This window comes from Otolemur garnettii, unplaced genomic scaffold (assembly GCF_000181295.1).
Source record: "Otolemur garnettii isolate 467f Iridium unplaced genomic scaffold, OtoGar3 scaffold00026, whole genome shotgun sequence".
Lineage (NCBI taxonomy): Eukaryota > Metazoa > Chordata > Mammalia > Primates > Galagidae > Otolemur > Otolemur garnettii.
This window is the reverse complement of record NW_003852421.1, coordinates 3,220,918-3,232,011: the sequence shown is the minus strand read 5'-3', so window position 1 is coordinate 3,232,011 and position 11,094 is coordinate 3,220,918. Positions and strand designations below refer to the sequence as shown.

The following is an 11,094-nucleotide window of genomic DNA, read 5'->3' as shown; positions in this document are numbered from 1 at the left end:
AAGCCAAAAAGAGGGGTCTTGGCAGATGCTGAGGCTGAGCTGTTAGCTGGAAGGCAGTAAACACATAAAAAACACACTATGTTTTCATATCACTTCTAGTTTTCATAATTCAAAAAAAATGCTTTAGTCATCTTTTTCATATTGCTTACTAATGTCTTTTTAGCATAACCTATACCTATGTTTCAGCACTAATGTGTGTACAAATCACCTGGGGCACTTGGTAAAGTGCAGATTCCTATTCATAAGGTCTGGAAGGGGCCTGACATTCAGCATTTCTATAATCTTTCAGGGATTGTCAATACTGCTAGTCCACAGACCGCACTTTGAGCAACAAGGCTCTAAACAATTGTCATGTCAACTGTAAAAATAGTTGACACAGTGCTAGGTTTTGGAAAACTTTCTGCTATTCTCCACCAAGACTCTTCTGACTATAATTAAAGGTGATAAAAGTTACAAAAGAGGTAGATTCAGCAGTACACAGAAAAATTGGCAGGATTCCTCGAAACTGTTACTTCTTGGTCTTTGTTTTATTGCCTAAACATAAAAGTTCTTTGCTCCCATGCTTCCGGTCTGCTGCTACTAGGTGTGCATAGTCTGAAGGTGCAAGTTTTTCCCAAATATTCAAGATTACCTTTCACTGCTGAGTTTCCTATCAATTTAAAACATAACATCCTAGGCCCTTAATAGAAATCCCTTTTTAACAAAACTATAAAACTGGTAATCCCTTTGAACATATATAGAGTACTTACGTGAAATATTTCAAAAAACAATTCTATAAGGCTCTCATGGGAATTTGTTTTGTTAGAACTCTTAATTGTTTTTATGACAGCATCTGCTCACTTTTTTAATATCTTAAGAATCTGCCATTCAAAATAAACATCAAAAACCACTAAAAGAGCTCTACTTTCTCATTGGTCAGTTTTGAGTCCTCCTTCCGCCAAGGTAAGATCAATCCCTCCTTGAGCTTTTTTCTTTTCTGAGTATTTATTCTGTCTTCCTCATGTTATTCTCTAGCACTAGTCTAGCTCTGGCTAAGTGCCTTATGTGTATTTTCTCTCCATCATGTGGGAAAGAGATCACAGCTCCTCCAGTCTGCTGTCAGCTTCACCTTACTATATTAATATGAACTTAAAAGGCAGTCTTGATTATTTGATCTCCCACACACATTTAGTTTTTTCATCACTTTCCTATTGCTTCTCAGCCCTTTGGCTAAGCTCAAGTGTAGTTTTTTCATTATTGTCCTTGATAATGTAACGCATTGAACAGAGGTGGGGTTGTTTTTCCCATATAGAACATATTGAAGGTACATTGAGAAGCCTTAGCTAGCCCCACGCCATAGTCTGAAGAGAACTCTTCTAGATTCTTCTATATTCTTTTCCTTATCACCTCTTGTGGCTTCATTTAGATTAATGCCAAAGATGATGAAGGTGTCCTCGTTGGATCCTGGGACAATATCTATGCCTATGGCGTCCCTCCATCAGCCTGGACCGGAAGTGTTGACATTCTCTCGGAATATAAGAGTTCTGCAAATCCAGTCCGGTATGGCCAATGCTGGGTTTTTGCTGGTGTCTTTAATACATGTAAGTATCCAAGTGAGTCATTTTGTTTAATGTAAAGGGAATTTCATTTCAAGGCATTTTATCTATGACCTAGCAAAGAGACTTGCCAGCCCCTTTTGGCACTATAGAATTCATGGTGCTGTGGCATTCCAGGATGTAGTCAGTGCATAATTAAGCTGCACTGGGCTAGCTATGATCATAGTTTTTCTTTGACTGCAGAGTCTTTGTAGGAAGAATGACAGACTGTTTCCCATGGAATCCATCATTCAGCACTCAGAGAAATGGAGGGTTCTGGGAGCCACTTACGGACATAAAGGGAAAGATAAGCCATTTTCTTTTCAGTAGCCACATTTTTAAAAGATTGAAATAGTAAAATCTAAAATAATAAGAAAAGATAAATATATATACACACATATATGTACATATATATATATATATGTATATGATTCAGCACCCATAGCACAGTGGTTATGGCACCAGCCACATACACCAAGGGTGTTGGGTTCAAACCCAGCCTGGGCCAGCTAAACAATGACAACTGCAACAAAAAATAGCCAGGCACTGTGGCGGGCACCTGTAATCCCAGCTACTTGGGAGGTTGGAGGTTGCTGTGAGCTATGATGCCACAGCACTCTACTGAGGGCAATATAGTGAGACTCTGTCTCAAAAAAAAGAAAACAAAAGAAAAGAAAAAAAAAATATATATATACACTGCTCATCATATATAGATATGAAAATGAAAAGACATATATGTATATGTATATGTATATATGTATATATACACTGCTCGTCATTGAGAAGTTGTATAAATGTTCATTTGCTTACTTATTGTTGAGAAGTTTTGTAAATATGTCCACTAAATTTTTATCACAGATATGGAAGGGATTATGGCAGGTAACCTCATCTTCATTTTGACACATTTTAATGCCCCCGAGCAATTAGAGATCAGAATGTAATGAACAATCTTACCTCCCCAGCTTCCTCTCTACTTTTTAATCCACCCAACATCTAATCTGCAGGGGAGAACATACAGGAAGAAAATTATTCTCTTCAGCCTTGCATATCATTTTTCAAAATGGCATTTGACTCTCTAGGCCCAGATGATGTTGCAATTAATTCAGTGAATATTTTAAAAAATACATTTATTTCAGTATGTCTTCATCCTTGGTAATGATTTTCGTTCACATGCCATTTCTATAGCCTTGGAGAAACATTAAACTCAAGTTAGAGTGTCCTTTCTGCTTGGTCATTAATAAAGAATGTTTTACCTAGTTAGCATTTTTTAAACCAAAGAGGGCTGGAGGCTTGAGTAAGACAATTTTAAAATATGATTAGGAAACTATCAGTTTTAGCTCAAAGCTGTAATAGTCCAAGCTTTAGTCAGTGATCCAAATAGAAAGAAAATATGAGATTTGTTCCCTGTGGCATCGAACTAAATAAGCTTAAATATACTCAGGCCTAAAGAAATATATATTTTCTGGAAGCAACAAAGACCCAAAGTGTCAGTCTTCTAGAAACACTGGTCTCCAAAATTCTAGCGAAAAGCCTGAACTTTGTATTGGGGTAAAGGTTTGAGGTTGTCCCCCTCCCTGAAACCTTCCAAGCCAAGATTAGAAAGAAGCTGCCCAACAGAGGCAGTCACTCCTGTGGAATGATTTTGGGAAACCAGGAAATACCCAAGTCCTCCCCAGGCCTACAATTGTGCTACCCCAGTGTGATTCTTTCAGCTTAGAATCAGATAAAATGGCAAGCACTTTACATCCATCTATGCCTTTGGTATAAAAGAATCATCACATGAAAACAGGCATTGGTGGTAAAGAAAAGCCAGAAACACACTGTGGAGATGCTGTAGTGAGAGGAAACCTGAGCAGGGAATTTGGAAAAAGGAGGAGTAGATATTCCAAAGTCAACCTTCACCTGTCTTAAAATCTTGACGAAGTTATACTCTTGACCCAACTCTGTTTTATAATAATGTGAATTAACATTCAGCCAAAAAGAGAACAAAAGTAGCAATGGTTTTATTAGTTAAGAGTGTAGGTGAATAGGGGCTGCAAATAAATAGAGGAGGGGCGAGGGAGGCTGGTGGTTGCTGCTGTCGTCATTTGGGGTGTTAAGATCAAGCCCTTTAAGGAGGAGGACACTTGAGTCTCTACTAGACTCAAGTTGGATTTCCAAGGTTGTTCTGTTAAAGGAGGTGGGTAATCTTTGGTTAAAAATGCTAAACTATTCTGAAGGAGAAAAAAGAAAGGCAAGCCAAGTCATTAATCTTAAAATTGTCAGGTGAATTATTTTCAATGAGCCCTGATGTCTGGTGTCCAGGGAGCCAGGGAGGGCATTTGAATTAAGTTTAATCAATAGGTACATATGGCAAGAGATGTATTCAGGTAATTTATTATCTAACAATTAAAATGAATCTGCAGTGTCACCCTCCACTGAGAGTCACAGAGCAAATTCCAGCCAGGAGAGCAAATGCCACCGAGGATCTGCCCTGTAATTTCCTAACTTCCATTTCACTGGAGTTTTAAAATTTTATTTTCAGGAACATAGTCCCATTCACTGATCTAAAATGATATTACCCTGATGATCATGTGATTAGAAACTTAACAATTAGTGTCCTATAACCGGGATTCTGTTCCATTTGGCTACATTTGGCACCAACTGTTATTCTTGCACCAAATTTCTCTCTACAGCCCCCCATGGGATTGAATGGTCACTCTTCCTCAGTATGGAACATTTTGAGGACAACTTGTCCAAAGGGGCTTTCCATGTTGGCAAAGAAGAAGGCCCCATGAGAGAAGGGATTTTTTTTCACTAAGTGTTTATTAAATGCTGGTGATGAGTTGAGTTGTGTTCTGTCCTTCTTTCCTACAGTTTTACGATGCCTTGGAATACCAGCAAGAGTTGTTACCAATTATTTCTCAGCCCACGACAATGATGCCAATTTGCAATTGGATATCTTCCTGGAAGAAAATGGGAAGGTGAATTCCAAACTCACCAAGGACTCAGTGTGGTGAGTTTGATTTATAAGGTCATTGCCTGATATCAAATTATAGTGACATTATACATTTATGACACAGCAGACTCAGTCTAATACTTCTTTTCCTTCTATCTTAAGGATCATTCAATAGCATAGGCAGAAATGTCTGATTGCCAAAGTTTTTGTTTTGGTTTTTAGCTAATGAATTAGAAAAGTTACTGAACAGGTGTGTGTTCTTTTTTATTTTTTAATTTTATTTTATTAAGTCAAATACACATAGATCATGAATACATTCATGCATATGTGGGGTACAATGTGCTGATTTTATTCATAATAACAATCAAGCATCTATTTTTAACATCAACCACCAAAAAAGGCCATGGTTTTAGCTGATACATGTGGCTATACTAGTTCTCTCTGCCTTAGTTAACATCCCAACATTAACATTATGGTGATGACAGAGGTATTGGAGCCAAGAGCTCTGTGCCAGTGCCCTAGGAGTAATAGAGCTGGCATTTATTAGCATTTACTGTGTACTAGTCTCTGTGTGTGCATGATCTTAACTATTCTTTTAACAGTTTTATCAGGTAGGTGGGTGCGACTAAAAATCTCCACTAACAGATGAGAAAACTGAGGCCCACAGAAATTTGTTCAAACTCACACATCTGATAAGTTGGAGATAACCCCCAACCACTTCTGACCCTCAACTGTAACCTTTCTTTTTTGTTACTTCTGCAATACAGGATTGCTCTTTGAAGGTAAAGATGAGAGAGGTTCATCTCAATTATATCCTCACCTTTCATCCGGAGACAGAAATGGAAGCAAAGCTAAAATTTTTTCCAAATACCAACCACATGGTCCTTTCACTGCCATGAATGGCTATGACATGACATGGGAGTTTGAGATCCCAAAGAAATTTTACTTTTCCTAAGAATCCCTCTCAGTTCAAATCAAAACACTAATTAGAAGGTTAAAAAAAATTCTAAACCCAAATGGGAAGGGTATTTTTGAAGGTCTACATGGGAGGAAATTGGGGCATGATGTCAGCTGTTGCCAGGCTTTGATCTAGGTAGAATTTCTAAGCCGAAAATTTGTCTCATAGTTTTTCTTTACAAATAATAAAGCTAAAATACTGTCAGTGGTAAAAGCATCCAAGTGGTGATGGTAGGAAGTCATAGCTCATTTTAATTAAAATTAAAAGTCAGAAATGCCTGAACTCCCCTGTGTCAGAGGAGGGAGTCACAGTTGTAGGAGCAGTGTTAACCTCCCCAGGACTGGTAAATGTTCCTTGGAGAGTATTGAAAGAAGAAAACCACTGGAATATAAAACAACACAGTTCACTGGAAGGGGATAAGTGGAGCCCAGGTAAGCTGGCGAGCACGGTCAAAGCAGAGCCTCACATCCATAAACTGAACAGAAATTTAAAGAATTATTTAAGCCTGCAGAGTTATAGTATAGCAGCCCTGTGTGTATATAGAATAACAGAAGCAGACCAAAATAGCTTTCCCCAAAGCCCATCGTGATAGTTAAAAATGGCAAAATGAGAAATATTTGGCATTCTCTGTTCCATAACCCTTGCTTACCCTCTCCCTTTCTCTCTCTCTCTCTCTCCCTTTCTCTCAATACCTTTGCAGGCAACTACAGTTGAAAGTTACTCTTTCCTGCTTCTTAATTCAAATACTTCTCCTTCATAAGTTCCCATAGGGGACCCCACAAACACCCCAAGGCTCTAAACAGAATTGATATAAAACTGTGTGGCTGCTGGATTTTGCTCTGGGTCACCCCTTTGCTCTTTCAGCCCCCTGTTCTGAATTCTATCCCTGATCCCTTGCTCTTTCGATGCCTTCCTTAAAAGTTCTATCACCCTGGGACCGTGCTCCCTGGTGTGGGACCCTTACCTTCCCTCCAGTGCAAACCACTGCCCTGGGCTCCTCTTTCCTCCCCTATCTTGGCTTGTTGCAGGTTTTTAATAAATGCTGACTGACCAAAGGGCTGAGGACTGCCAAACTCACAACACACCCAGAACATGAAGTACAGGGATTAGGAGCTCAGTCAGGTCCGAGGCCAAGGCCTGGCTCTGCCCCTGACCATCTGCATGACTTTGGGAAGGGCACAACCTCTCTGTGCATCTTTTCTCCTCTAAATTAGAGACAACAAAATTCCCTACTTTACTCAGCCCGGAGCTGAACAGGTGCCTCACGAATGTGAGCTGCTATTACTGCCTTCCTTCCATAGCTGGAAGTTCATGGAGACAGTATGCTGCCATCCACCTAGGTACACTGAAGCAGTCACAAAAAGAGGGGTGCTCATGTCTTAAGATGATTATGCTATTTCTGTCACTTTGGGGTATTTTTAAAGATGAAAACAGGAACTTGTGCCTCACTAGTACACACACTGGAGCACCTGAAAAGCCACAGGTGTTCCAGAAAACCAAGAGTATGCCCAAGACCTTCCCAGACTGCAGAGACTAGTGGAGCTGTCCCTGGACACATCACACTACACACCATCATCATAGCCACAACCCTATGTCAAGCTCCAACTCAGGCAGTTGCTTGCTGTGTGGCTTTAAGAAAATGATTTCACCTCTCTGAACTTCAGTTCTTTATTTAGTGATATGACCTTACCTTAGTGGCTGGTAAGAAGTAGGGGCTACCTGAGCTGCAGGACTGGCAAGGAAGGTAAGGGTGGGGGCCCAGATGCTGAGCAGAGACGGAAGAGAAGGTAGGAGTGATCTGCTAGACATCAGCTGACCTCTGCACGGTCAGTGCAGCATTAGCTGCCAACATGTGCCTTAACGAATCTCCTAGCAAGGGTTTCAGGAGCAACTGACCTCCTTCAAAGCCCTGGACTACCTCCCTCCACAAACCCACCCCCGCCTGGTTCCCTCCCTGCTGTTTTGTGTGTGGCTCAAGTCCACTTTCCTCCCCCAAGGAAATGTAACCATGAGATACCCCCTTTCTCTCCATCACTTGTTCTTCAACATTTAGGTTGTAATGGTGTATGGTTTGTGATGAATGGATTTGTCTCATTAGGTCTTGCAACCCAGTGCATCCTCTTTCCTCTTCATGACTCAGCCAATCAACTCCACCCATGCCAAAAGCAGAAGGGAGAGCTAGAGAATGTGTGAGAGGGTGTATTATGCTCATCGCACTCCAAAGCCAGGAGTGACACATTTGGATTCTGTTCCTTGCTCTAACACCTCTCCCCTTATTAACACAGCAAGGGCAGACTACTTATTTTATTTTCCTACTTCTGATTTGCCACCCTAAGTCCCCTGTAAGTTTGATATTCCCCTCTGAGAGCACCCCACCTCACGAGGGCTGCAATTTTGCATAGAGTGAACCCACTGTCAACACCAACAGAGACCATGGCCTGGGCTCCTTAGCTGTTCAGGGGAGGGGTCTGGGCTGAGCAACCTTGGAAGTTCACAGCTGGGTGGAATAATTGGACCCCAAAGTAGCAAATGAAATTCTAGGTGGGCAAAGCAAGGTAACAGATCCTGGAAGGAGCAATTTCAGCTGCCTTCCCCAGTGTGCAGACGGGTTCTGAATTATGTGTAACCTCTGGGGAAAGGCAGCTATGAATCACTGTGGACAGTTTAATGAAGACGCTTGCTCAGTGTTTAGCTGCAGTCCAAATAGCGAGCAGGAATATGAGGGCTCAGGGAGGAGGGAGAGTTAGCACTCACTCAGATGGGCGCGGGAAGACGTGGCTTGGCCTCGCCTTGGAAGAGCTCCCCTTGATCACCTCATTATACAAAGGTCATGGTGGAAATAGAAACAATTTTGTAAGACAGAGATGGTGGCACTTACTAGGATCATGAAAGATTTTTCAATGAAAGGTTTCACTTATTCTAAATGAAAGCATTACGTCCTTCTACTGAAGCCAACATACTACAATTTGATGATTCTGGGTGGAAGATTGCACCCTCCTCTTGGCTTGCCCCCATCAGAATTCACCCTCCATCCGGGGAGCAGTGTCTGATCTATTTTGTATTTGTTTGTTTTGCAGCATGTAACATTGTGCAGGGCACAGAGCAAGCACTGAATAAATGCTATTAGTTAGAAAAATTTAAAAATGCAAAAAAACCAAAAACCAAAAAAGCTCTGTGCTGCAATGGGTGGTCTTGATCTATAAACAAAGCTCTTTCAAAGCAAATTTTAGAGCATGAATTAACCAGTTCCCACAACTAGAAACCTGCTCTAACCAACTTGTAATATTCATTCTCTTTGCACCCGTAGTACTCATATGGGGGTTCACCTATTAAAGGCACATTTTTTTTTTAAATTTAGACGGTTTCACCTTTACATTATTTTAGATGCTCTGTATGACCCAGCTAGTTGGACTGTTACATAGTATTGTTAAAGTGGCTTCATTTTAATCACTGTTTTTGAAACAGAATGACCTGAAAATGAATTCCAAATAAAATAATATAGAATAAAAATTATGAATATAGGCAGAATCGCTTAAAGATGCTTAAAGTTTTGTAAAATCATCCCATGATGCATCCACATTACTAATTATGGGCAAGTTATCAGAGATGCTTATTTTCCAACATTTTCTCATTAACCACCTTTCAGTCCAAATTGGTTTTAGGAAATTGCCTGGAGCTAGACCACGAGATCTATCTAGGTAAGAGGACCTAGAATACACATTGAACGCACATCATTATGTTAAAAAAAGAATTGAAAACGTTATTTGCCAACTCCAAAGAAAAAAAAAGTTCTTGTTTATGAAATATTTCTTTTTAATCAGGGCTTGACTTAAGTGATGACATGTATTAACTCATTTAAGCATTTTGACAGCCTGATAGGGTAACTAATATTATTGTCCTTATTTAGAGATGGAGAAACTGAGCCACAGCAACTTAACCAAGGTCCAAGTAGTGAGGGGGTCTGAATTACAGACTCAAGAAGGCTGATTTCAGAGTCCATTCTTTTTATAATTACATCCGTATTAAACTATCTTTCACAGGACACAAAACTCACTCTTTTAAAGTGCACAGTTCCGTAGTTCTTAATATATTCCTGACATTGTGCAACCAGAACATTTCATCCCTCCATACCTGTTAGCAGTCGCCCCCATCCCTCCAGCACTGGTAATTACTAACCTACTTTCTGTTTCTATGAGTTTGCTTATTGTGGACATTGTCCACAACATGCTATCTTTTGTGTCTGGATTATTTAATTTAGCAAAATGTGTTCAAGGTTCATCCATGTTATTGTAATGCATCAGTACTAAATTCCTTTCTATTTCATTGTATGGATAAAAAAAATATTTATCTATTCATCAGTTGTACATTTGGGGTGTTTTTGTTCTTATGAATAATGCTGTGAAGAACATTCCAGTAAAAGTTTTTATATGAACATATATTTTATTTTGTTTTATTATGTTTTAAGTATATACATAGAGTAAAGTTTCTGTGGTAACTTATGTTTAATAATTTTTGAGGAATGGCCAAACTATATTCCAAAGTAGCTACACTATTTTATATTTTCACCAGCAATATACAAAAGTTCCAACTTCTTCATATTTTTGTCAATGGTTTTTTTTTCTGTTTATTCATTTATAGCCATGCTAATGGGTATAAATTGACATCTCATTGTGAATTTGATCTGCATTTCCCCAGTGAATAATGTTGGGTATCTTTTTATGATTTTGTATGTATATCTTCTTTGGCAATAGGATTATTTAAATCCTTGTCCTATTTTAAAATCAAGTCATCCTTGTATTGTTGCATTGCAACTGTTCTTTATATATTCTGGATACAAGTCCTTTATTGCATATGTGATTTGTAAATATTTTCTCCCTTCTGTGGGTTCTCTTTCTTTGGTGATATCTTTTGAAGAATTTAATTAAAATTAAATATTTTAATTCATTTTTATAAAATCTTATTTTTCTATTTATTCTCTATTTGCTTATACTTTGGTATCGTATTGAAGAAAAGCATAACCTGACTCAGGATCACAAAGATTTGCTCCTCTGTCTTCTTCTAAGAGTTTTAAAGTTTCGGATTATACATCTGGGTCTAGGATCCATTTTGAATTAACTTTTATATGTTGTGTGAAGTAGAATTAGAACTAGAGAAGAGAAGAATAAGAGATAAGATTAAAGTCGTCTTATGGACAATCCCTGCACATGAGGAATCACTTTTCTGATGCTACATTAAAGACTCTCACTTTGTGTTCAGCTTTTGACAATTTGGCTATGATGTGTCTATGTGTAGATCTTTCTGAATTCATTGTACTTGAAGTTTATTTTATATACATTTTATTTTATAACATTTTCAATGTGTATAATAATGTCTTTCATTGAATTTAGAAAGTTTTGGGCTATTATTTCTTTAAATATTCTTTCTGCTACTTTTCTCTTTTCTCTTCTTCTGGGACTCCCATTATGAATATACTGATATGCTTGTTGTATCTCACGTGTCTCTAGGGTTTTGTTCATTTTTCTTCATTTTTTTCATTCTATTATTTGGAATGGATTATTTCTTTTCTTTTCTTTTCTTTTTTTTTTTGAGACAGAGTCTCAAGCTGTCACCCTCGGTAGAGTGCC

At 38.8% G+C, this 11,094-nt stretch overlaps 1 protein-coding gene across 1 annotated transcript in view; it reads left to right on the top strand.

The window, feature by feature from the left end:
• F13A1 (coagulation factor XIII A chain) overlaps positions 1–11,094 on the top strand; it is a 149,958-nt gene that overhangs the window by 81,224 nt on the left and 57,640 nt on the right. The window contains exons 6-7 of the mRNA XM_012804212.2: positions 1,406–1,580; positions 4,431–4,569. Of these exons, the coding sequence (XP_012659666.1) occupies positions 1,406–1,580; positions 4,431–4,569 (314 nt within the window). The remainder of the gene's footprint in view (positions 1–1,405; positions 1,581–4,430; positions 4,570–11,094) is intronic.